The 26,724-nt window shown below is 55.9% G+C and overlaps 2 protein-coding genes across 3 annotated transcripts in view; one reads left to right on the top strand and one right to left on the bottom strand.

Annotated features, from left to right (window-relative positions):
- Positions 1-9,822, top strand: part of OLFM2 (olfactomedin 2) — a 59,962-nt gene extending 50,140 nt beyond the window's left edge. Inside the window, exons 2-6 of one of the 2 annotated variants that reach the window (XM_035728404.1) lie at positions 4,292-4,441; positions 6,037-6,183; positions 6,432-6,651; positions 6,995-7,101; positions 8,345-9,822. In XM_035728404.1, coding sequence (XP_035584297.1) covers positions 4,292-4,441; positions 6,037-6,183; positions 6,432-6,651; positions 6,995-7,101; positions 8,345-9,022 — 1,302 coding nt within the window. In that variant the 3' untranslated portion in view covers positions 9,023-9,822. The remainder of the gene's footprint in view (positions 1-4,291; positions 4,442-6,036; positions 6,184-6,431; positions 6,652-6,994; positions 7,102-8,344) is intronic. The other variant, XM_027584768.2, reaches the window with a different exon arrangement.
- Positions 9,823-13,100: 3,278 nt separating this feature from the next.
- On the bottom strand, positions 13,101-24,925 carry PIN1 (peptidylprolyl cis/trans isomerase, NIMA-interacting 1). Its single transcript, XM_027584769.1, has 4 exons — positions 24,721-24,925; positions 22,484-22,696; positions 14,643-14,753; positions 13,101-13,724 (listed from the first exon to the last, which is right to left on the bottom strand). Exons 1-4 carry the CDS (start codon positions 24,776-24,778, stop codon positions 13,615-13,617), a joined length of 492 nt encoding a protein of 163 aa, XP_027440570.1. The 5' UTR covers positions 24,779-24,925; the 3' UTR covers positions 13,101-13,614.
- Positions 24,926-26,724: the final 1,799 nt, after the last annotated feature.

Here is a 26,724-nt window from a genome sequence, read left to right as displayed (position 1 = left end):
CTTCCACTGGGATTGACTGGGTTAAATGCAAATGAAGAAATCTTGAGGCTTTGGCTCCGGATTGGCAGACTGCCCTCCAGAAACATCGAATTCCTACTCTCCTATCTAATTGGAGCTATCACGTGGTGGTTTACAAATATCCTTGTAAATCGCTTGGAGTCCTCTGGAACAAGGCAGGGTACAAATAAACATATAAGCCCCAAGCCACTTCTGCCTCCTGATTAAATTACCTGGCCTCAAATGCAATAATATCCTTGTCTTATTAAGAGGCAGCTGCTTGCTCTCTTCCTGCTGGCTAACCCCCGATAGCCAGTTCTCCGTGGATGGCTGCCACAAGATCCTGTAGCCATTCCTCCACCCCTGGGGGAACCAGGAATTGTGTTGGAACCGAGATGTAGGTGGCAGATGTAGGCTGAGATGATTGATCCTGGGTGTGACAGTGAGAAAAAGTTTTCCTGCGTGTCAATCCTGGACCTGTTAACGGGGACTGCTGCTTAATTGGGGCAGCATCCTCAGTGAAAGTATTTGGAAAAAATCCCAGCCAGAAAAGACGATTTGAGAAACAGCTACTTGAGCACATAGCTTCCCCGCTTAGAGCTCATTAGCAGGAATATTAAACTCCAGAACCAGGAGCTCAGCCAAGAAAGCAGCTAGAGCTTCTCCAGCACATTTGCCACATCTGAGGTGAGACCGGCCACCTGATCGCAGGCTTCTGTACCTGGACAGTTCCTGGGCTCTCATACCTGCTGTCATAAGCATTTTTCTTAGGATAGGCCCTTCTCTATCCCTAGGACTGTGACCTCCAAGAGTTCATGACCGAGGTTCCAGGCTAAACCCAGTTAGAGAGCCGGCATTTTCACTCTCCAACAGTGAGCCTTCCAGGACATTTCCAGTGGTTCCCGGGGACATGAACTTGACTGCGGATTTGAACTTGAACCTGCCAGGCAAAACTCGGGATCTCTGCTGTGCTGAGATTTGGCAGCCAAGCCCCAGGCATTTAATTACACTGCTGCAGAGAACACTTCAGCGAGGTGTGTCCAACGCAGACAATTATTTTAGGAAAGCCGTGGAGGCCTTCTCTCCTGGCCACTTAAATCTTGCTTCTCTCTTACAATTCAATATTTTGCGTGTTGAGAGAAAATGGCTCGTTTGCTTCAAAGGACACACTAGGAATTGTAGAAAGGAGATGTTAATTATGTTGAACTGGGCTGCATTGTCTCTGCACAAACGAGAATTTTCGGAGGTGTGGGGGGGTGTGTTCTGTCCAAATTGCTTGGAGATCAGAGCCAGGGGGACACGGGTGGGGGTGCTTAGACTCAAGTTTTGTTTTGTTTTGTTTTGTTTTGTTTTGTTTTAAAGAACCAGATTTGTCATGAAAGGAGACAAAACTAGTCTCACATTCTCCTGGAATCAAGGTGGAAGGCATTCTTGGGTCCCCCCTTCCTGTCTTAGGTGGGACTCCCTCAGAAGCAGAGCTGGTGGGGAGTTGAGTGCGAGTATTCACCTGGGAGGTGATACCACCAGGAGCCGGTATGGGAAGTGAAGGACTCCCATGCAGGGTGAGCTAAGGAGCAGGGCGCCGCCGTGGGCACCTGGAGCAAAGATCCCAGTGGGTTCCCCTGGAGAACTGTCTGCAGCATGCCCCTCAGAGCACTCCCACTGGAGAGGTGAGAGGGTTACTGATATCTGTCACTAACTCCTATGTGGCACTGTCGAGGACTGCTGGGGGGAGTGGGGGTGGAGGGGGCTTCTGCTGCCTGCCCAGTGCACAGGCAGAGTGGGCTTTGGCGGAGCGGGGGGGGGATCCTGGATGCTTCTGCACTGAAGGCCTGGGGAGCCATGAATGTTGGCTCTACCTGAATTGTACCTGCATGCAAGAAAGGCTGGCAAGGTGGGTAACTTCATTGCTCCATGGAGGAGACGTGGACTGGTAAAAAGGGGGATCCCCCAACTTCAAAAGGGTGAACATAAGGCACAAAGAATGACTAATTACAATAATTTCAGGTGGCGTATATGAATGCTTTGTTTTTCTTATAAATTAGTGGAGGAGTCAAGCTCATCTGTACAATTATATCACTTGCTCACATTACAATAAGCTTAAAAAAAAAAAAGACTTTATTGAGTGGGAGAGAAAAAAGGTGGGCTAATAGCTCGCATCTCCAGGATTGCTCGTAACTCACAGCCTGGCTTATCTCTGCTATGGCTCATGGGAACAGCTTCGGTAGGGTGATCCGTTAACAGCTGTCCAAATGAACAATTATTGTGGGGCTTTGTTTCTCTGTAAAACACTTGGGTTTTATCAGAATTTCTTCCAGGTATGTAGGAACACATCTTGGTTAGGTCCAGAATCTTCCATTGTCCACCTCCACGGCCACCACCCATCCTGTTCACCTGGACCTATGCAGTCTCATCCGCCCTGGTCTTCTGTCCTTGCTCCCCAGTCTGTCCCTCCCACAGCCACCAGAGGGCGCCTGTGTCTGGTGACCTCCCTCCTTGTTCAGAACCCCCTGTGGCTCCCACCTCCCTCAGGAATAACCAAAGTCCTTCCTACAGCCCACAGGTCCTGAACATGCTGTTCTGTCCCCTCCCTGCCCTCATCCCTCACCCCACCACCTTTCTCACTCTGCTCCACCCATGCCAGCCTTCTCCATGTTTCCTAAACATACCAGGCATGGTACTGCCTCAGGGCCTTTGCACCTGCTTTTATCTCTGCCTGGAACATCCCCAGATAGCTGCATGGCTCATCCCTCACCTTCTTCAGGTCTTGACTCAAATGACACTTTCTTGGAGGCCCTCCCAGGCCACCTTAAAATTGCAGCCCCCAACCAAGGCACCCCCCTGCCATCATTCCTTCCCTATATTACTTATCTCTATGGCACTCATCACCCTTTAAATATTTGGCATTTACTTGTCTATTTCTGTCTTTGTCTAATATAAGCTCCTAGAAGAGCTTTTGTGTTTGCACATTTTATTTGCTGCTGTGTTTTCAATGTCCACAATAGAGCCTGACACACAGTAGGAGCTTACCAAATATTTCCTGAACAAAGGAGACCATCATGCCCTGATTAAAGAAAAAAGACTGAGAGTTGTGACTAAGTCCAGTATGTCCTGGGGGAGCTCAAGGGGGCTAATCTGGGGGCCCACCATGTTCTATCCGGTGACTACTCAATGCTTTTTGAACAATGTTTCTCAAATACCTCCAGATATTGATTTGAATTTGTGCTGTCAAGTGTCCCCTCCCCTATGCCCTTCTCCTGCCACTCATCCCTCAAGTTCAACTTCAATGTCCTTTCTCTGGGGTACCTCCTCTGAAATCCCCAGCCTGAGGAAGAACCCCTGTTACTCCTTGCACTTTCTTTGGAGCATTCACTGCAATGAATAGTTCTAGAAGTATCAGTGGGGTTACATGTTTGATGTCTGTCTCCTCCATCCATGGGCAGCAGCCAGATGTTTTCTTCACCTCTCTCTTCCTAGCTCTATCCCAGACCCTATGCCAGGCATAGAATGGGTGCTCATATTTTCTAATAAGTGTAGAAAATTTTGGAGTTTCTTGATGCACATTAGCATTTCAAGGGTTCTGATAAGTCCTGCATCAAAGGAACTTGTTTCACCCAACAATGCACAAATTTCTTTGATCGCCAAGCATGCCTGGAAAGATTGCCAGTGTTCCAAGGAGATGGCTTGGGAAACAGCCATGACTGATCCCTGAATTACCTAAGCATCATAAACTGACCTGAAGTTGAATTTAGGAGTGTGCAGTGATGCTTTCTTTTCAAGGGCCTGGAAGTCCCTATGAGGATTCTGTCACCCTTTGGCCATTACCTTACCTGGGCTTCTCAGGAGCAGGGGTGGGGTGGGAGATGACAACAGTAGGGTTGCACTTAGTGGCTCTTGGGGTATAGCCAGAGGCCATGTTTCACAGTGGGCTGGGAAAGCAGAGAGGGAGGTCCAGGTTTGGGGATCAGTGCAAGTGGGTCTGTGCCCACTTGCACACCTGGAGGCAATGTGTGTATGTGAACGTGCATGAGAGAATAAATTCCTGTCTTGTGGAAGGGCTTGAATCCCACAATTCCCTTGCCGTGTTCCTTAATCCCCCCATACCTCAGTCTCATCGTCAGTAAAATGGGTTTCCTTGAGGAGGGATTGAGATTACATGCATCAGGCATTCAGCACATGGTCCAGCACACATTCCAGGGCATCTGTCATTTCCCTGGGTCTTCTTTCTCCCCCATCATGGGCAGGGTGAATCCCCCACTGGGTTCCTGCTCTCTGACCCCTGTCTTCCCTGCAGACCCTCTTCCAAAGCCCAGAGGAAGGCTGGCAGCTGTATACCTCAGCCCAGGCCCCCGACGGGAAATGCATCTGCACGGCTGTGATCCCGGCACAGAGCACCTGCTCCCGCGATGGCCGGAGCCGGGAGTTGCGGCAGCTGATGGAGAAGGTAAGAACCTTCCAGGTGCCCCAGGAAGACTGTGAAAATCTCCCAATTTCCACCCTGCCTTCGGCCCCCATCCAGGCCAGCTGGGGGCCAGATATAGCCATATATCCACCAGAGCTAATGGATAACCTGGCTCCCCTCCAGGTGGATATTTTAGTCAATATCTGTTCAGTGCTTCTTTGGAGAAGCTGAGCGTTGTGTGGGGACAGGGAGGCAGCATCTGAGTCTCCCGTGTATGATCTCTGGCCCCACCATGCATGCCCTACTCAGCTCTTTAACTCACCAGACTCACCTGCTGAGAAAAATGTCTTGTGTCCCTTGGGGAGGGGTCTCACCCTCCAACCCAAGACACATACAAGATTCTATCCTCCTCTGACGATGGTCGATATAAAACAGTCCCCATTCAAAACATCCCTGAGGATGTTTTGGTGCCCTTTATAGACTGATTGCTGTCCCTTGACACTATCCAGCTGAACTGCTCATGAGTCAGCTAAAGGGAGCAGCTAACCATCATTATCCTATAGAAGAGGAAGTTGAGGGATTGGTGAGAACAGAAGAGATCCCGGTCAGCCCTGGACTCTCCCACCCATGAACTCTGCAGGATCCTGCCCTGCCCACAACACCAGCACTGCTTTGCCAGTTTGGGACGTCCACATGGGGTCCGCTGATTGTTGAGAATGGCTATAAAAATACGTTGTGGCGTCCAGGGTGGGTGTTGGGCTGTTGGGTTTCTGAGAACTTCCAAGTGTCGTGTGAACAGGGGTTCAGGAAAATCTGTGTGTTTCCACAAGCACCCAGTGCTGTCTCTGAGTTTACCTTAACCAGGTGGAGCTCACCTTAGGCAGGTGGAAGTGGGAACCAGGGGGTCCTCATTCTGGGTTAGAAGAGGCTAGGGCAAGGGAATTCAGTTCATTCAGGTAGCTGAAAAGCACTTACTGAGCATCTAGTTTAGGCCAGTGCTGGGCACTGGGGATTTCGCTGTGGACAAGCTAGACACTGGGTCTGCCCGTGAGGATCTCACCTGAAGGAGGCAGATGAATAAGAATGTTCCAGGTAGTAGCTGTAGCTGGGAAGCACATAACCACGTAAGGGAGAGAGGACGGGGGGCTACTGGAGGCAGGGGCTCAGGGAAGGCCACTCGGAGAAGGTGATGCTGGAGATGAGGCCTGAAGGGTGAGGGAGCCAGCATAGCAGGACGAGGGGAACAGCGCTCCCGGTAGGGGGATCGGCAGGTGGAAAGGCTCTGAGGCGGGAAGGAGCTTAGAGTCTGTGAGAGGAAGGGGGGCTTGTGGTCGCAGTGGCTGAACGTGGAGAGGGGGCAGGACCGGCCGCAGGGTCTTCCTTTTGAAAAGCTCCCTCTGGCTGCTGTATGAAGAACTGACTGCGGGGCGGGGCAAAGGGGCAAGCCTGGAGACCCGGGAAGAAGGGGTGGGAGGTGAGAGGTGGTAGTGGCCAGACCCGGCAGGGAGGTTGCTGGTAAGATCAGGGGAGCAGGTTGGTTGGGTGCCGGCCTCCGGCTCCGCCAGGCCTCATCTGTGACATCTCAGGGCTTGGGGAGGGCAGGAGTCTGGCTCTCCCTAACCCTCCCAAGCTCCTAGGTCCAGAACGTCTCCCAGTCCATGGAGGTCCTTGAGTTGCGGACGTACCGTGACCTCCAGTACGTGCGCAGCATGGAGACCCTCATGCGAAGCCTGGACGCACGACTCCGGGCGGCTGATGGGTCCCTCTCGGCCAAGAGCTTCCAGGTGGGTCCCTCTGAGTCAGGTCAGAGGCCAAGGGTACAGTTGGGATCGGCGCCCGTTAGTTCTGAGAGTGGGGTCATGTCTGGGAAGGACCAAGGGTAGGCTGGGTTCCAGGGTCTAGTATGGACCAAATGTCAAGGGCCAGGTGTGCATCAGAGATAAGGGGGTGAAGCTATGGGTCCAAGGCTGGGGTCAGGCCCGGGTCAAAGGTCAGGGGTTAGGATCAGTGAAGGTTCCATCTTGGTGGACAGGAGCTGAAAGACAGGATGTCGGAGCTGTTGCCCTTGAGCTCAGTCCTGGAGCAGTACAAGGCGGACACTCGCACCATCCTGCACCTGCGGGAGGAGGTGAGGAATCTCTCCAGCAGCCTTGCAGCCATCCAGGAGGAGATGGGCGCCTACGGGTATGAGGACCTGCAGCGGCGGGTGATGGCCCTGGAGGCCCGGCTCCATGCCTGCGCCCAGAAGCTGGGTATGCCTTGACCCTTGACTTTGACCCCTGACCTCCACACCCAACCCTAATACCACCTACGTGCCCAGAAGCTGGGCATGGTTTTGACCTCTAACTTCTAAACTTTGACCTTTGACTTCTCTACCCAAGGCCTAAAATAGACCCCAAAACTGGAAATGCCCCTGACGCTTGACTCCCAGTCCCCTTACCCTCAACTTAACTCCACCTTGGGACCAGATTTCTGGATCCTCCCTCACCCCCGGTCCCAGCTCTTCTCAGTTTGATCACACCACATCATCCTTGCCCTGTCTCGCTCGGGCTCTTCCCATCCTCCAGCCTCATCTACCCCCTTCCTGCCTCCCAGGCTGTGGGAAGCTGACTGGGGTCAGTAACCCCATCACCATTCGGGCCATGGGGTCCCGCTTCGGCTCCTGGATGACCGACACGATGGCCCCCAGTGCGGATAGCCGGGTGAGTGACTGCGCCCACCCCAGGGGTCAGAGCCTGGGGGAGACAGCCTGTGGCTGCCCACAGGCGCCCAGCAATTCCACACCAATGCCTCTCTTGTAGCCTGAAGTGTCCTAGGATCTCCAGAGCCCTTGGCCCTCCCCTCGACTGTCTAGTAACCCCAGGTGACCGAGGACTTTCCAGGCCTCAGAATAGCCAAGTCTGTTGACCCTTTGGACTTCCAGTGGTCTCCACGGTCACAATTGCCCATCACCTCTGACCCATAGGAACCATCCACTAACTGCCCAGTGACTATCCTAGTGACTGATATCGGTCACTAGGTGGCCACTGAGTGTCACAGACTAGAGGTAGTAAATAGCCATTGTCTCACTATGATCACTGGCCTCCCAGGGATTATGGGGGTTCAACTAAGTGGTGAAGAGCTTGGGTTTGGGAATCAGACTTGGATTTGCATCCGGCTGCCACCAAATTCTTAGCTAGAGAAGCTTGGGCAGGTTCCTTTTTTTTTTTATTTTTTAAGATTTTATTTATTTGACAGAGAGAGACACAGCGAGAGAGGGAACACAAGCAGGGGGAGTGGGAGAGGGAGAAGCAGGCTTCCCGCGGAGCAGGGAGCCCGATGCGGGGCTCGATCCCAGGACCCTGGGACCATGACCTGAGCCGAAGGCAGACGCATAACGACTGAGCCACCCAGGCGCCCCTTGGGCAGGTTCCTTAATGTCTCTGATCCTCAATTTCCTTATCTTCAAAATGGTCGTGATAACGTTGGCATGAAAGTTTTCAAGATGCTTGGCCCAATAACCAGCGCTAGTGAAGCGCGCACCCCTGCTGACTGACATGGCGACGGTAGGTGGTGACGGTAGAGGAGACACTGCTGACAGGCCGGGTCATCTTGTGGCTACAGGGGTGAATTCAAGTGACCTCGTCACCCCAGGGCTGTCCAGTGACCGCTAACCATCCCATCTCCAATGAGCGGTGAATTCCTGGGCCCCGGGAGTCCACCAGGGACCGCAATATGCCCTGATCCTTAGGTAGCAAGTATCTGTTTTCAGACCCATGGTGTTTCCTGATCAAATGATCCCATTAATGGGACTATGACTGGTCACGAATGGTCACTGGACATCCGGACTGACTCATGACCGCTAAGTGACTGCGGATCCCTAATGACCACCGGTGATTCCTGGGCGGTTGCTGGGGCCTTTGGGTGGCGGCGGAGGCTGGGCAGCGACGCGCGGCTCTCTCGCAGGTCTGGTACATGGATGGCTATTACAAGGGCCGGCGGGTCCTGGAGTTCCGCACTCTGGGGGACTTCATCAAGGGCCAGAACTTTATCCAGCACCTGCTGCCTCAGCCGTGGGCAGGCACCGGCCACGTGGTGTACAACGGCTCCCTGTTCTACAACAAGTACCAGAGCAACGTGGTAGTCAAGTACCACTTCCGCTCGCGCTCCGTGCTGGTGCAGAGGAGCCTCCCGGGGGCCGGCTACAACAACACCTTCCCCTACTCCTGGGGCGGCTTCTCGGACATGGACTTCATGGTGGACGAGAGCGGGCTCTGGGCCGTGTACACCACCAACCAGAACGCGGGCAACATCGTGGTCAGCCGGCTGGACCCGCACACCCTCGAGGTCGTGCGCTCCTGGGACACCGGCTACCCCAAGCGCAGCGCGGGGGAGGCCTTCATGATCTGCGGCGTGCTCTACGTGACCAACTCGCACCTGGCCGGGGCCAAGGTCTACTTCGCCTACTTCACCAACACGTCCAGTTACGAGTACACGGACGTGCCCTTCCACAACCAGTACTCCCACATCTCCATGCTGGATTACAACCCCCGGGAGCGGGCCCTCTACACCTGGAACAACGGCCACCAGGTGCTCTACAATGTCACCCTCTTCCACGTCATCAGCACCGCAGGGGACCCCTAGCGGCCGCGGGAGCTCAGGCTGCCGCCTGAGGGCCGCGGGGGGCGGGACGGGGGGGCCCTTCGACTCCGCCCGCCCGGGTCCCGTTAGCTTTCTGTCTCTGTCCGGCCCTTTCTCCCCTCTCCTGTCCATTTTTTTCTCTCCCTCCCTTTTTGCCAGGCTTTCCTTCTCTGCCCCTGTATTTCTACTAGTGCATTCTCTGTCTTTTCTCCTCTGTTGATCTCTGATTTTGATACTTCACTCTTTCGGCCTTTTCATTGATGTCCCTCTGTCTCTTTCTTTTCATGGATCTGACTCTCCAGTTCTTTCCCTGTCTGCCACTCAGTCTCTCTTCTCTCCTTCCCCTCCCTCCTTGCTTCCCACCCATCTCCCCAGGCCCTCCCCTCCAAGCCCCCTCCTGCCCTTCAAGGAGTTGAGTGCATGGATCGGTTTCTTTTTTTATTTACACTCTTTCTTTCCAGGTTGCTGGAATAAAGGGGACCTTTGACATTTGATGCTTTGGTTGCTCTGTGTGTCCTAGTAGGGCAGAGGAGGCAAGGTGGAAGCCAAGTGTGAGCCTGGAGACCCATCCTGGCTGGGCCCCCTTTGTCCCAGGCCACAAGCTGTGGGCACCGGGGGCAGACAAGCCCAGCCTGGGGGCCAGGTGGGCTGCATGGCAGGGCGAGCCCTTTGGGAAGACAGGTGAGGCACCTACCAAGGCAAAGTTGTTTTGTTTGAAAACAATTTGAAGGCAATTTGATCCAAACAGCGGAGAATTCTATCACAACAATGAAAACAGGCCTTCAGTGAATATTCTCCATCCCTGGTTTTTCACTCATCGATCACACTGGTGCATCACTGAACCATCTGGCAACTTAAAAAAAAATTTTTTTTTGAACACTTTGGCTGCTTTTAAGAATTTGGGTATGAGAGAGTAGGGCACAATATTTTTCCTTTTCTCTTTTTGCTTTGTAATTTCAAAATCATTTTACATGAGTCGCACCTGTTCTAAGTTCACTACTAAAAAGGTAGAAACAGCCTGAAGGGGGCACTGGGTGCCTTCAGCTGAACACACCCTCACCCCACACCTAGAGCCCATTCACTGGAAGGGGCTTGGGCAGAGATGGGCCCCAACACGAAGACCACAGCTCCTGGAGGTGAAGAACCGGCCACGCTAGGAAGTATGGGAGGCAGGAAGGAGCGTGAGGGAGCCGGAAAGAGGTTGGAGAAGCAGAGGCCAATTTTTCAGGAGCCTTGGTGATGTGACTAAGGTGGGGAGTGGGCGGCACAGAAGGGGAAGAACAGATGAGGGCCTTATTTTAGCCAGATCCCTGGTGGCCAAGGTGAGACAGACTGCAAGAGTGGGGAGAGTCACCTCTGGGGCTGGTGCCTGGGAACAGAGGTAGTGTTGACCGCCACCCCCACGTTGGCCCCACCACATGGCCCCCACTCAATCTGGGGAGGAATATTATGTAAAGAACCCCAGGGGCCTAGATCCCACCCCACTGACACCACGGAGGAAGCGAGACCAGCTCTTCTGGAAGCTACCCTCCCCCGCCCATCTCTAATTAATGGCCTCTCTGATTAAATCAGCTCCGCTCTGGGCTGGCATCTCCGGGAACGTGGGACACAGGGGCCATACTGCAAATGAAACCAATGAATAATAAATGTAACTGCCTAATGCACTCATTTAAAACCAATTTTTAAAGAAATCTTCAAGAAAAGCAATTAATTTCCATTTAAATTAATGAGTTTGACATTGAAAAAGAACCGATTCCCAGATAAGCCCACTGAGGCACTTTGTACCCGCTTAAAAAAAGGGGGGGGCACAGAGTTAGGGGCCACTTAGGACCTCTGCAGCCCAGCCCTCCTATCCGTATTTATTTGCAGGCAAATCCCCCAAAGGGAGCATGGTGCAGGTAGAAGAGTAGTTCACTGGTCTCTCCTACTCCCAAAGTAAGGTCGGGGATAGAGGGCTGCTGATGGTGGAACCACCATCTTTGTCCAAACCCACCCAGCCCTGGAGACGCGCACAGAACGCAGGCCTGGGTGTGGGTGTGCGTGTCACCTCTGCACGCGGGTCGTCCAGCAAATGCCCGAAGCGCCTGGCACCCTAACCTCCCTGTCCCTCTCTCACACACAGAGGCAGGCCCAGTGCTCCTTACCCTTTTGCGTTTGTGGCTTTTGTTCCAACCAAGGATGGGCAGGAGGGATACCCGTCCACTCCCAACCCAGGCCAGGATCCTGTGCGCCTTAGGCTGCCTGCCACCACCTCTGACTTGCTCCCTCATGGACGTGTGCCTGGCTAGCGAGGAACTTCGTAGGCCATCCCGTGGCAGTGCCGGCGTTACCCCGAGTGGAGGTGACCCACCCCAGCCCTGCCGTGTGGCCACAGAAGCCTGGGCTGGTGCACATGGCAGAAGGTTGGAAACCGCTCTCCACGCCCCCCCCCCACCCCCCCGCCCGAGGCATTCTGGGCTGGGAAATGCCAGACCAAGGGGACGGGAGGGAAGACTGCACTGCTGTCACCATCCAGAAGGCCTGGGATTTACGACCCCACCTCCAGGCAGGAGGCGGTGGGTGGGGATGTGGAGCAGGTGAGGGAAGCCAGAGCCACTTCACCATGAATCACGCTGACACCGAGTGGACTCGGGGGCATGTTTAGCTAACAGCGGCATTCCTTTGTCTTTGGGTTTGGGCCGCTGCACAGCTAGACAAAGGGAGGAGAAGGTCCACGGGGGGAGGCGGTCGCACCCGGTCAGGGGGCCTCCCTAGTGTCACACCGGACACACACCTAGGGATAACAGAGTCACATGGCCCCACGCATGCTTGGGCACACACATGCCCAGAGTGACAGAGAATGCCACAAAGACCATTTTCCTGCCAACCCCACACAGGAAAACATACAACACCCCCAGCAGCTTCTCAGCCCCCTGTCCACCCCCTTCATTTCTGCTCCTTCCCAGAGGCTCCAGGGGTCAGGAGGGGTGGGATCGCTCCCGACCCCACAGCACTGCTGGTGCGAATGGGGGTGCTGCTGCCTGCCTGCTGGCCCCCACAAGTGATGGACGATTCTGCCCGCCGGCCCCCCCCCTCCAGGCTGCGGAGTGGAGAGGAGGCCCATTAAACCTTCCCAACGACAAACACTCCGGCAGGCAGCAGAGTGCGATTGCTCTAGAAACCAGCCAGATGGGCTGGCCCAGGTGACTGTTTATGAGACACAGCCTTAGGGGCCTCCCCTGGGATGGGGCTGGGCAGGGCTTCTTTTGCTCAGGTCCCCAAGCCCTGCTAGCTTGCCACCCTCCCCCGCACCAATCTGGGATGGTTCCCATTAAATGAGGGGGGCAGAGTGGGCTAAGCCTATAAACTCCTTGATTGAACTGGGCCCCCAGCCCAGGCCCCGGCACAGGGGTAGCTGTGAGGAGGTGATAGAAAGCAGGTGGGCCACACCCACAGGCCAGCCGGGAGGTGCCTCGACTGGCTCTGCCATAGGCATCCCGTCTGCTCCAAGACAGCCCTTTCCCCTTGGTCCAGTACAGGGCCTCCCTCCCCCAGAGGGCTGGGCAGGATCCCCACTCTGAGCGGCACCTGGAAGTAGCCCCCCTCCCTTCCTGGCTGGTCCCCTGTTGCTAAGGTAACAGCATGTGAGAAGGAGGCAGGACCCAGGAAGAACCTGCCAGAAGCATTTGTGGTAACAGGAAAGCAGGCCTCAGGGTGCTGGGTGTAATGTGTTCCAGTTGGGAGTGGCTGGCGTCCGGTGGGGAGAGGGCGTGGGTGGGTGGGGGTGTGTGTGTGTACGTGTGTGTCCGTCCGTCTGTCCATCCACCCTGACCTGCTGAATCCAGAGAAGTGACGTCAGGGCACTGCCCTAGCATTCTAGAACATTCTCAAACACCCAAGTTTGAGGACCATGGACACTGACTGGCGCCCCCACTTCCCTGCTTGGACCCCCCACCCCCACCCCAGGCCCACGATGAAGGGAGGCTTCTCAGGGAGGAGATGCAGCCTGGATACGGGGGACGCTAGGGACGGCGGAAGACGACTGCTCCTGACAGCTCCCCCTCCCCTCAGTGGGGAGGGAACGAGACACAGGACAGCAGAGTAGTGGTTCCAAGTTTAATCGAGGGTGCGAAGGGGGCTGCACTGACCCTCAGTGAGGGCCCCAAGGAGGTGGGCAGCCTGGGCCCCATGCGGAGCATTTGCTTTTTGCGCTTGAATAGAGGAACATAGCATAACCAGAAACAAGGCCGTCCTGCCCCCATCTTGGACCTGGGTGGCGGGGAGAGACAGAGGGGGCAGCTCAGCTGACTAGGGCTTCTCTTTGGGACAGGTCACCCTGACCTCTTCAGTCCGGGAGCCTCCCCACCCACCTGCCCTTCTGAAGTCAATTCCTAAAGGGGAGAGGAGTCTGGCAGGGACAGCCCCAGCTGGGGGCAGAAAGGGAGCCCCCAATGGTGAAGAGCTCCCCTCAGCCATTTTGGGAACAATAAATACTGTGACGTCAGCAGGGAGGGGCACCCGTTGGCCAGGTGACAGCAGGGAGCAGAGTCTGTGGGCCCAGCCACCCGTCCTGCCCCACCCGACCCTGCAGGCCAGGCCTGAGCCACCCACACCCCTCACTCCGTGCGCAGGATGATGTGGATGCCGGAATCCGTGAACACGGGCCCGCTCATCTCCCCTGTCCGCAGTGCAAAGGAGGCATCTTCAAATGGCTTCTGCATCTGACCTGGGGAAGCGTGAGGGATGGTGTGTGAGGGTCAAGGCCCGGCCACAGGCCAGGACCAGGGGGGGCAGGCAGATGGGGCTCCCAACCTGCGCTGAGCCCTATGCTCATCCATCATGCAGCTTATGGCCCTGTCAGTGGGGCGGCAGGGCCATTAAGGAGGCCCCAAGAAGCCCGAGGACAGCATGAGGGATGGCAGGCAGAGCGGCTTCTGCCACTGGGCACTTGGGAGGCACATCTCGGTGATGCACTTGTCTCCCCGGGCCCCCGTTGCCAGCCCCTGCCGCATCATCTGTCCCACCTGCCTCCTGGGGCAGGCAGGCGGCTGACAGCCCCTTGCTGGCTCTCCCCACACTCCTCACCCCATCCTGGGCCCCTCCCCGATGCTCCGCAGACCCCAGGATGGAGGGGGGAGAGGAGGGAAAGGAGGAGCTGGCCTGATCTGCTCTGCTCCTCCCTTCCCACTGCCTGAGCCAGACAGGCCTAAACTCAGGGCTGCTGATCTGAACTCTCCTCCCCTCAACCCTGCTTCCCCCACTCCTGACGGTGGTGTTGGGAGGGGCATTCTTGGGGACAGGCCCTGGGGCTCTCAGGGGACCCAGCCTTATACCCCTCAACCAGAGGAGAGGCAAAGGGCAGCCGGGATCTACCCTGCTGGGTCCATGATGGGGACAACTGCACAGAGAGACCCCGAGACGGACTCCCCACCGGAGGGAAGGACACCAGGCAGAAGCAGCCCCGCCACACCCCCTCCCCAAGCAGGGCGAGAACCTCTGAAGCTTGCGGGACTGTGCTGCCACCTGGTGGTCCCTGAAGGCCTGTGCAGCCAGGGCTGTCCCTCCCAACCTCCGCCTGGCTGGGGGACCCCCACTGACGGGACAGAGCTCCTCTAGGGCTAGGTAGTGCCCACTCCTTGCGCACCTCTGCTGAAGGCACCCAGGTCTCCCCTGGCCTTGGCCGAGCTGCAGTCGCTGAACTGTGAGGCCAGAGATTCAAAGTCTTCCTCTCCTGACTTGATCTTCTGGATGTAGCCTGTGGACATACATGACACGGGGACATACAGGGAGAGCTTGCATCGAAGGCAGGGCAGGATGGGGTGCAGGGCTCCAGGTGGAGGGTGGCTCTTCACTTGGGACGGGAGGCCTGCAACCCCTGCCCTACTTTGCACACGAGCATGTGTGAACACTCGCCTCACACGTCCCGAATGCTACCCCCCCCAACATGTGTGCACAGTCATACGTGTCCATGAAATGCCTTCCATATGCAGGCACACCCTGACCCCGGGGAGGCCTCAATGCTGGTCTCACACCCCATTCCTCCACCCCTGCTCCCTTTGTCACTCCTAGAGCTCCCCCGCCAACATAACATGAATGTAGCATGACCTCTTCCCACCCCCCCAACACATATTTTGGGGAAAAAAAATCTACTTCCAGGCCCTGTTGGGGAGGAGTGCAGAAGGCAGGGCAGACACTGAAGAGGGATGCTGGGACCCAGGGCCCCCAGCCAGATCCCCCAGGGTGGTGATGGGGAAATTTTCTAGATGCTTCTAGGAGAAAGGCAGGAGGCCAGGGCACCAGGCCAGCTCTGCCACAGGAGTCGGCTGAATCCCAGTGCCTGGGCCTCAGTTGTCCAACGCATCGAAATTGGGAGGAAGGCCCAGACTGCTTCCTGGGGCGTCATGAAGAGACCACAAGGTAGCCTCGGTGGGACACGTGTCATTCCCATGGGCTACGGCCCCCGAGGCAGCCGACAGTCTTCTCCCAGCTGCCCTAAAAGGCTGTGCTGGCATCACCCTGGATTCACCCTCTGTGTAGCACGAACTGTCCCCGTCAGGTACGGATTCTCCCTGGGGGGAAAGGGAGGCTAGGGGCAGCATGCGGGGAGCAGAGCGCGCAGGACTGCATGTGCCTGGTGGGGAAGAGCCCCCACTTGCTCTTGAGTTCAGGCGTGAGCCCTTGGAGCCAGAAGCCATCCTTTCCTCCTTAAAGGCCCCCTCCCCTGCTCCAACCAGCTACCCTAGCACCCGAATGAGCGGCCACTGCGTGGGCTCCCAGGACACCCAGCCCCCGACCACCAGAATGGCCCCTCACCTCGAGCTGGTCCCACATGGGTTCCCAGGCAGCTACTCTCCTAGGGACATTCTGCACACCCACCCAGCCCACACTGGACGTGAGGATCACCTTGGCATACCTGCCAGGGGACTTCTCAACACCACCATGACACTTCCATCCACTGCTTCTGTCTGAGCACCACGGGGACACTACTGGTTAATCTACCTGGCGCCCTGAGGCCCAGACACCCAGCCAGGCCATCTGCTGGAAGCTGAGCTAGTACAAACCTCGCTAGGACCACAATCGAAACATCACAACCGGGACAACACACTTACCGGCCCATCTTGCACAGTACGTCAGCGATCGGTGTCCTGGTATCTGATCTGCTTGGCTGCTTCCACGGCTGGCCCCGCGTCACCCCTGCCTTCCCCATGTCCCTGTCACTCTTGTCATGTCCTGGCCATCCCGTTGCCTCTGAAGCATCAGTCACTTGCCAGCAGGCCACAGTGACACACAGCCCAGTCCCTGGCACAGGGACCTTGACAGACGTCACCGGCTGTCACATTCTCCTTTCCATGAGGGCTGTGCGTCTCAGTGCTAAGGATCCCCCTGTGTCTGTGTGATCTGCCCATCCCTGGGCCCCCTCGCCTGGTCTGGTCATCAGTGTGATACGCTGCCTGGTCAGAAGGCTTGCCAACGCGACACAAGCCCCGCCCTCTGTGGGCAGTGGTGGCGGCCGTCTGGAATGCCCTGCGGTGGCTGAACATGCCCTGGGCTGCTGGGGGGCCCCCCCTGTGCCAGCTGCACCCACCGTGATCCACCCTGAAGCAGGCATCACCAAGACACCACCCTCCTCCTCCGCTCCCTGGACTTCCGGCCACCCGTCCGCCTCACCTGGGCAGCCTCGAGATTCCTCCCCCTCTCCCCTCTGTCTGGACCTCAAACCACGGGCCAGGGAATCCTGAGCACACAGGGCTCCCCGCGGTCCCTGCCTGCCACCCGAAGTGCAACTGTCCACGCATGCCCAGCACCTGCGGCGCCAGGTCCCGCCCCGAGCCCCGCCCAAGCACCACGCGGTCGCCCTCTCCGGGGGCTGGGGCCGTGAGTCAGCGGGGATGCCCCTGAGCCTAGATGGCCTAGCTAAGGTACACAGACACAGGTATCAGCCAAGCCTTTGCCTGCCATCGCTCACAGCACCCAAACCTTCCTCTGACCAGCCAACTCAGAAAACATTCGGCTTGGAGAGAAGCCTCAAATGATTAAAAAACAAACAAAGAAAACCCCACTCCTTTCTAGAAGCCGATTTTCAGGAGTCTGGCCACAAGCCAAGATGCAAGGGAACCCTCAGACCCTTGTGCATCCCGTGGGCTCAGGATTACCCCATCTCCCAGGACATCTCTCCCAGTCCTGCTCTGCCCCCACCACCTCCAGGCCTCTGCTTAATGGTCTCTTCCCGCAGGAAGCGCCTGTGTTGTCCTCTGGCCTCACCCAGGAGCCTTTCCTAAGACCCTGCCATGTGAGGCGCCTCCCTGCGTTTGCCAGTGTCCTGTCTGTGTGTCTGTCACCCGCCTCATGCTGGGAAGGCAGGGCCGGTTGGCCTTGCTCACCGCTGCGCTCCCGGCACCCGGCTCTGTGCACAGAACAGGTGCTCGCTAATGCCGAAGGGATTCATGAATAAATGAGACAGAAACGGGCCACGGGGAAGGAGGGAGCGGGATCTTTAGGCAGGAACGCTGGAGCCTCATGTCTTTTCCCTGTGCACCTCACATCAAAAGGCTCAAAAGGGGGAGAAAAGGAAGCACCTACCACACGCGCGTCGTCCCCCCGCCCCCGCCCACCCCGCAAGGCCCTGGCCTGGCCCGCCTGCCTCAGCACCCCTCACCAAGACGGCACCCATCCAACGGGGCTCCCATTGAGAGAGCAGCAGAGCTGGGGGCAGCCTCTCAAGGAGCTCCGAGTCTGAAGCAAGGCACTCCCACCTGCTTTGGGGAGTCCAGGAGCCCTTGAAACTGGCTGAATGACAGAAGGGCACCTGTCGCAGTGGGTAGATCACAGGCTGGCCTGCTCAGTGCGTCTCTGAGGCCGAGGAGGCCAAACTCTGGATGCCCGCTACCGCATTCAGACCTCAGCTCTACCCCTCCTGAGCTCAGTGACCTTGGTGGCTGACTACCTCTTGGAGCCTCACTTGCCTGGTCTGTAAAATCGGCTAATGATAGCAGCTCCCACCTTGGAGGGCCACCAGGAGGGGTAGTTCCTGCTGGCACAGTGCCTGGTGCAGAGCAAGCTCCTGATAGTTACTAGTTGTCTGTCCCTGTGTTAGGGACTGAATTGTGTCCCCCCCATATTCATACGTTGAAGCCCCAATCCCCAGTGTCACTGTATTTGGAGATGGGCCTTCATGCAAGTGATCAGGGTTAAATGAGGTCATAAGGGAGGCCCCTGATCCCACAGGATTAGTGTCCTTACAAGAAGAGACACCAGAGAGCTCCATGTCTCATTCCCCATGTGCACACGCCAAGGAAAGGCCACATGAGCACACAGCGAGAAGGCAGCGGTCCATAAGCCAGGAAGAGAGTCTTCACCGGAAACTGAATTGGTCTGAACCTTCACCTCAGACTTCCAGCCCCAGAACTGTGGGAAATAAATCCCCAACCTGTGGTATTCTGTTATAGCACCCCAAGCTAATACACCATAGTTATTTAGGGGAAAGTGAGTAAACAAACTGGGTGGTCTCTGAGTCTTTTTTTTTTTAAAGGAGGGAAGGGGGAGAGAGAGAATCCCAAGCAGGCTCCACGCCCAGCGCAGAGTCCAACAGGGGGCTTGATCTCACGAGCCTGAGATCGTGACCTAAGCCGAAATCAAGAGTTGGATGCTTAACGGACTGAGCCACCCAGGCGCCCCTAGAAAGGTTTAGAGACAAACTAGGGAAGGGGCCTGGACAGGGCAAGAGCTGACAGGATTAGATCTGCTGTCCCAGACGACCCAAGATCCAGCAGGAGGGGCCCCGAGAGACCAGAGACCCAGCCTGAAGCCAGCAGGCTTCACCGATCTTGGGTGAGGATACTAGGCCAAAGGTGCTCACTGACCCTCAGACCCTGGGTATGAGGACTGCTGCTCACACCAGGGCCTCCCTGGGACCCTTAAGTCCTCGGCATGGCTGTGTGCTGAGGGAGTTGCTCCTTCCACTGGGGCCTCCCTGGGACCCTCAGGCCCTGGGCCTGTGGGGCTGGAGGGATGGGGAGCGGGTGGAGAGGGCTTCTCCACAGCCTGGCCTCCTTAGACAAGGACACTGGCAATGACAGGCAGCTGGTCCTCAGATCCCTGACAGGGCCTGGACACAGCCCAGCAGCTGCAGAAGAAAAGGAGCCTCAGCGGAAAATGCGGACGTGCTGGTTCCTACTGCAGGCAGCCTGTCCCCTCGGGGAAGTGGGGAGCACTGGACCTAAATGGGTACTGATGAGATTCGAGCCTCCAATCCTCATCTTCTGATCACCTGGAACCAGCCCAGGACAGAGGGAACATCCTCTTTCACAGAAGAGAAAACCAGGCCTGGACGCCCCACGCTTGCCGACACGGCACCTGAGTGAGTGGTTACGAAGCGCACCGTCTCACTGCGCTCTAATGATCCCCTCATCGCAGCCCCATCTCAAGGCACTGAGTAAGCAGGCCAAAGTCACTGTAGGGTGTACATGTGGAGCCCACCAGGCTGCCCACAGCTCTTTCAGGAAGCAGCAGACGCTCTGTCCTGACCTTGGCCGCCAACCACACATGCCTGAATGACCGGGGTCCAGTGCAGACAGCAAGCGCCTGGCACCGAGCCCACGGCTCTGCCGGGCAGTCCGCCGCTGGCCAGCCCCTGGATCTCATGGCCGTCCTGCCCCTGTTCTACAGATGATGCAGCCAAGGCTCGGAGACACTTGCCCAAGGCCACATGGCTGGCACCAGGTTCCATCTGTGTGTGACTCCAGGAGGAGCCACACTGGTTCTGACCTCGCCCCTCCCTGCCCAGCTAACCTGTTACCCAGTCCTGATTCTGCCTCTGGACCTCTCCAGAATCTGCTCCCCCACCCCTCCCTGGCCCATCAGGTCCTCCCACAGCTTCCCCCAGGCCATCCGCGCAGGTCCGTGCGTCCAGCCCTTGCTAACACGCCCGAGTCTGCACTGACTTAGGGTTAGGCCCCAGGGCCCGGCTGCTTCCTGGGAGCACCTCCCCGATCCCCCTTCTCTAAGACCTAAGCTGACCTCAGCAACCCCCAGGCTCCTGCCACAGTGTCAGCTCACCGGGCACACACTTGTCCATCCTGGAGACGGGGAGGCACCCTCACCTGCCCCTCTCAGGCAATCTCCATGGCCTGACAGCCTTCCTTCCCAGGCACGCTCAGATCTCCCCGTGCCCTCCTGCCTCAGCCTCCTGCCATCTCTTGCCAGGATGGTCCCAAAGGTCTCCGTCTCTGGCCTGGCTGCTCTGCTGAACCCAGACCCCTCTCCTAGTTGCCCCCCAACGGCTCTCCCTTGGGCCCCTCCGACTTAGTGAGTCCCTCCCCAGACTGCGCCTCTTCCCAAGTCCCCTCCACCAGTGGAGACTCAAATCTCCAAATGCCTGTTGCCTCTTGCTCACTCTTGCGGGTCCAAAAGCCTCAGAACAGAGACCACTTGAGCTGGGAAGACCCAAGTCACCTCGTGGTTCTCTGGGCTTTCCCCACCCACTTCCTCCTCTTCCCCCTCAGGCAGCCAGACCCCCCTCATTGCTCACTGCTAGACCCAACCACCTGGGCTCTGGGCCCTCCAGCTTCCCTGGCCCTTCACACTCCGGCCACACAGCTCTTTCCTGAAAGCAAAGCACTGCAGAGCCGTCCCCCCGTCATATGTGGCCATGTTTCCTGCCATCTCCAGAAAGGACCCAAACTCTTCACCTCACTTGGGGCCCCCCTCAACCTTGCTGGGACATGCCCTTGCAGGGTCTCATCCCCCCTCAGTCCCCCGCATGGCCTTCCCTGGGGTCCTGGCTATGGCCTTGCCCCAGGCTTTTACTTCTGCCACTTCCTCTGCTGGGAATCCTTCTCACTTCCCATTGGTTCCTGAAACAAGGCTGTGAGCACTGACTGTAGGCCAGGCTGTGTGTAGAGCGGTGGGAATACGGTGGGAAGAGAGCCAGTCCCTGTCCCCACGGAGCTCAGGAGGCGAGCTCTTTAATCTGCCTTCCAGATTCTGTGCATAAACTCTGTTCCTCTCTATAATGCTGAGGTGTGAGGCTCACAGAGGCCAGACACCGTACGGGGGTGGGGTGGTGGGGGTGGTGGTAGTGGTGTGGTGGGTGGGTTTAAGTAATATCCTGGAGGCCAAATACTGGACCAAGGGATGTGACAGTAAAACAAGAGCCAATACTGACCGAGTGTGCACTTTGCCAGGCCTGTGCTCATAACAACAATCATCATGACCGCTAGCAATTAGAGAACATTTACTAGACACCAGAACTGTTATTCATGCTTCACTGCATTAGGTCAGAGTCTTCACAACTACCCTGTGAAGTGTAGGTTCTATTATCAAAACATGAATTTTACAAATGAAAAGACAGGTTCAGAGATGTTAAGTAACTTGCTCAAGGTCACACAGCCAGGGCTGGGCAGAGCCAGATGGGCACTCAGGCCGGCTGGGTTTGGGTGAGGCACTGGGTCATGTGTGGTAAGAGCAGCGCAGGAAGGGTCTGGGGTCTGTGGTGGCAGAGCCTGAATGATGACACCACATGTGAGATCCAGACCAGCACTGTCCAACGGAACTTCCTGTAAGGATGGAAATATTTTAGATCTGCGCTAAGATGGCAGCCGCTCGCCACACGTGGCTAGTGAGCACTTCAAGTGTGGCCAGTGTGTGAGGAACCAATCTCCAATATGACTTAGTTTTAATTAATTTACACGGAAACAGCCCCATGTAGGTAGTGGCGGCCATGCCACGCAGCTCTATACCAGGGATCTGCAACTGACAGCCGTAATGGGCGACATGCTGCTGTTTATCATAAAGTTTTATTGACACGCAGGCACACACCTGCTTATGTACATATTAGGCTGCTATCAATTACAAAGCTGAGATGTACGGTCTCAAAACCTAAAATATTCACCATCTGGCCTTTTAAGAAAAAGTTTGTGTACTCACCACTGCTCTAGACAGTGGAGGAAACAGAACAGAGACAGGAACAATGTCCTCTCTCAGGGCAGATGTAAGTCACCGACTGCTAGCAAGTTCTACGTTGCTACCTTTCCAACCTCCTTCCCGACCCACCCACCTATGTGCCCCAGAACCCTGCTTGATGACATTACCATCAACAATAGCTCTCAATGACTAAGGGCCTACTGGGCACCAAACACCCTCACCTCGCTGAATTGGCCCGATGGGCCTCGGAGGCAGGTATGTGACGACGCTCATTTTACAGAGGTGAAAACTGAGTCTCAAGGAGGTTACGCAAGTCCCCCAAGGCTGGGTCCTCCCCTCCTAACCTGGCTCACCCTCAAATGCCAGACAGAAAGAAAAGGAGAGGCAGCTGTGTGGCCCAGGCTCATGTCATGTTCAGGCACTTTCGGGTCGGCCAACGCTGACGGCTGAGTTGGCTGGGGTGCAGGATCTTGTGTGATGTCTACAAGGCTGGTTCCGGCTCCCAAGGAGAGGACACCCCCCCACCCCTATCCTCCCCCCTAACCTGTTTCCAGCCCTGCTCACCATTAATCAGCTCCAGGGCCTCCTCCTTGGTCCTGGTGATCTTCTCCTGCCGCCAGGACGAAGGCCGCCGTGACTGGCTGTGCTTGACGAGCAGGTGTGAGCAGCGGACCCTGGTGGGCTCCCCCTGTCCATTTTTGCTGCCACTGCTGCTGTTGCCACTTGGCCGCTCCCACTGGCTGGCATTAGTGATGTGATTGAAGTAGTATACCCGGCCTGGAGGGGGGGGGGGGCAGGGATTCAGTGGGGACCTGCTCAAAGGACACCACTGTGAGGCCAAGACAAGGCACTGGCCAGTGGGATGCCTTCATTCAACAAATCCACTGTGTCCACCACGTGCCACAGGCCCTTAGGGAGCTGACATTCTAGATGCTGGGACAGACAGGTACCCGACAAGCAAATAAGACAATGTAGTAACTTCAGTTATTGGAGACTTCAAGGAGGAAAATAACCCAGAGTGACAGGAGAGAGGAAGCCGGGGGGGCGGGGGGGACAGGGAGTGGTTCGGAGCATGTACTGGGTGGCCCCAGGCTGCCTGTTCAAATCCGGCTCTGTCACCTCTGTCACTCACTATGTGAGCTACCCTCTCTGGGCCTCGATTTTGTCACCTGTAAAATGTAGATTAACAACAGTCCCTGCTTGTAGGGTTGTTCTAAGGACTGAGAGAGCTCACAGCTCTTGCCACACTTAGGGTAGTGCCTAAGACACACTAGGAGTGCGACAGCTATTATCTCCATTTTACAGACGACAGAAATGAGGCCTCACCTTCCACGTCTTTGGTAATGTTTTCTGAGTGTACACTCTACTCCAGGCACACATGGTTGGAGGCAGTCACGAAAGCTCTGTTCTTAACCTGCACCCGGTGCACAGGGCTGCACAACTAGGGACCAGCGTTCCTGGGGGCCAGATGTTACCCAGGGCCTGAGGAGCAGTAGGAGTGAAGGCTGCAAGCGAGAAGAGTGAAGTAGGACCCAGGAGAGCCCAGGCATCATTCCAGGGGCTGAGATTTTGCCTGGGTTGCATGGATGACTTGCACCCAGCACCGTGAAGAGCTGAATGTCACCCCTGAGGAAAACCACCAGGGTGGAATCCAGCATAAATGGCAAGAGAGGGGGCCCAGAACTGGGTAGGGCATGAGATTCATGCTGCAGGTTGCAGCCACAGAGCAGGGCTGGAGCAGGTTGGGTGAGAGCTGAGCTTTAAAAACTTAGCAATGGCCTCTATCTCCCTGAACCTTGGTTTTCTCATCTGAAAAGTGGGGGTGAAGTGGCAGAATTAAGGGCATAACTTCACAGGGTTAATGTGGAGAATAGTGACGATATACGGGAAGTGCTCACCAGAGGGCCTGGCATTCAATTAACAGAAGTCATTGTGACTGTAATTTTTATGGGTTATGGAGGCAGTGCGGTGAGATGCTGGGCCCTCCTCACTAGTCTGCAGTGACAAGGGCAGGGGGCTCTGCAGTCAGACTTCTAATCCAGCCCCCACCCCCTGGAATGAATGACCTTGGGTGAGTTCCTTAAGTTTCCGACCTCAGTTTCCTCACCTGCAAAATGAGGGTAATAACTACCTACCTCCCAGAGTTGTGGTCATTCAGAGAGAGAACACACTTAAAACACACTTGGCACAATGCTGGGCGGTGAGATGAACGTGCCCTATTACTGATACTATTATTGTGGATAAGCCTTAAATCGGGCTCCCAGCACAGGGTCCATCCTCAGGCAGAATACCACCGGGCGGATCCGGCAGACTCAGCATTAGATGGGGTGGGGATGGCAGGCGGGTTAGCAGGAGGAGGTTGTGGACCCGAGGCCGGGCAACACCCTGGGGCCACGCCCTGAGCATGGGGTTGGGGTGTCCTTCCCCGGGGGTGCCTCCCGGGCCCAGCGGAGTGCAGAAACGTTCCCCGGGGACGTCAGGTGCATCAGGCCAAAAGGTGTCAGCCGGATCGGCAGGGCCAGGGCCATCACCCAGGGGAGTGCAGCGGGATCACCCGCCCTTCACCACCCCGGCAGCGCGCTGGGTCTCTCCGGCCCCGCCCCTTGCCTCAGTTTCCTCCGGTATCCCCGCTCCTGAGGTTCGCAGCCCCCACGGGGCGGGCCCGGGCCGTTACCCTGGGAAGACGCGGAGAAGCCAAGACCCCACGGGAATCGGGCGGCGCCGCCGCGCCCGAGGGGCGAGCTCGAGCCCTGCTTCCGCGGGCCCGCGCGGCCCCGCCCCAGCCCCGACCCCCGCGGCACCTGAGCTGCGGCTCATGCGCTTCTCCCAGCCGGGCGGCAGCTTCTCCTCGTCCGCCATCTTCCCTCCTGCCGCAGCGCCCGCTCCGCCTCCTCCGCACCGCCTATGCCGCCCGCGCCCGCCCACTGCCGCCGCTGATTGGCTCGGGGCGCCTTGCACCGGGGCCTGGAGACGATGCTCATTGGGCACCCTAACAGTCCAGAGAGGCTTTCAGGCTTTCTATTGGGTAACAGCGAGACTGGGCGGATCCTCCCCGCATTTTACCTGGGTTCCGCCCCCGTACGGCCTCACCCGGATCCCGCCCCCTTCCTCACTCGGCCCGTAACTGGTAGGGAGGGGACTGGAGCCCGTCCTTCTCGACACCTTTGGTGAGCATCAAAGAAGTCCGGACCCCTCCTTTGCGTCCTTCGCCGCAGGCCCCATCCGATTGGCTACTGCGGCAGTAATTCCCGCCTTCCTAAACCGTTCCCAGAGGCCCGCACCCTCCATGCGGAAGTGTCTGGGTGGTTAAGGGGTGACGGCGGCCCACGAGGTACTTGAAAGAGGCGGTGCTAACTTAGCTGTTGCCTTAGCAACGTAGTTGCCTTGGTGATGAGCGGCGAAGAACCCAGAAGCCTAAATTTGGCTCCTCCATCCTCCCTCTTCCCACCTGTTTCCTCCAGATGTCCAAAGCTATGCCCCCACTTTTTTTTTCTTTTGCAAGACTAACCCTTTACCTATGCCACTGACCCAAACATCTTCTACTTCCTTTGGAAGCTACTTTACTTATTCCCTCTCAGTCTGGCTCCTGCCTCCTTCTTAGGTGACTGGTGGGTGTTGGCAGGGCCACTTTAGCTGGGGACACAGGAGGACGTGCCGGTAGGAGGATGATGAACTCAGTTTGAATCGATTTAAAATTGAGTGTGGCACCTGTGGGACACCGAGGAGATGCCTGCGGACAGGCTGGAGATAGATATGAGAAGCAAAGACACCAACAGGGAAGGGTTCAATGATAGTTCATCTATAACTAGACCCTTATGTGACCATTAAAAAGAATGAGGCGCAGTCATATGAAACACAGGGAAACATGTCTACAAGAAATCTGAGACAGGATGTAGTAGGCTAAGAGCATTCAGGGGCCAGATTGTTGGGTTCAAAGCCTGGCCCTCCATTTGCTATGGCCTTGAACAAATTACTTAATCTCTGTGCTTCAGCTTCTCCCTCTGCAAATGAGGATAAGAATATATATCTTATACATACCTTTGATGCAAAGGTTAAATGAGTTAATTTGCAGAATGCTATCAAAAGTGTCTGGCCCATAGCAAGAATATGTGTTTGATGGGTGAAAACAAAAGCTAGTCACAGTACAGCACAGCAATTATAGTATGTATGAAAGCATAGCAAAACAAAACAAAAAATCAACAAAAACTAATTGAAAAGAATTAGATCCCTTATAGAAAGATATCAAAGCATTAAAAAAGCATAAAATGGAAGCATACTGTTCAGTATGAGTAGTATATGTATAATTATCTCATTTGTGTAAAAACTGTATAACAAAATTTCTGGATTCATTCAAATATGTTAATGACTACCACTGGCAATTCAGGTGAAGGAAAAATTGAGGAACGTAAGTTTCAATATAACATTTTGATTTTTTTACAAGCACATAATAATCATAACCATAATCCTTATTTTTTTATTTATTTTATTTTTTAAAGATCTTATTTATTTGACAGAGAGAGAGAGAGACAGCGAGAGAGGGAACACAAGCAGTGGGAGTTGGGGAGGAAGAAGCAGGCTTCCTGCTGAGCAGGGAGCCTGATATGGGGCTCGATCCCAGGACCCTGAGATCATGACCTACGCCGAGGGCAGATACTTAATGACCAAGTCACCCAGGCGCCCCTCCATAATCTTTTTTAAAAAGATGATTTTCAACTTAGCACAGAATTGCAAAAATAGTGTAGATTTTTCATCTACCCTTTACCCAGCCATCCTTTATATTAACACCTTACATAATAACAGAACGG

Source organism: Zalophus californianus, chromosome 1 (assembly GCF_009762305.2).
Source record: "Zalophus californianus isolate mZalCal1 chromosome 1, mZalCal1.pri.v2, whole genome shotgun sequence".
In the NCBI taxonomy this organism is placed as follows: Eukaryota; Metazoa; Chordata; class Mammalia; order Carnivora; family Otariidae; genus Zalophus; species Zalophus californianus.
This window is presented reverse-complemented; position numbering and strand designations above follow the sequence as displayed.

Bases quoted from the DNA above. Each gene is read 5' to 3' on its own strand.
- PIN1 (XM_027584769.1), bottom strand. From the start codon at position 24,778: ATGGCGGACGAGGAGAAGCTGCCGCCCGGCTGGGAGAAGCGCATGAGC. The intron at 14,754-22,483 runs GTGAGCAGGGCT...GTATGTCCACAG, and splicing joins GGCCCTGGAGCTGATTAATG to GCTACATCCAGAAGATCAAG. The intron at 13,725-14,642 runs GTGCGCAAGGAG...ACGCTTCCCCAG, and splicing joins CCTGGGTGCCTTCAGCAGAG to GTCAGATGCAGAAGCCATTT.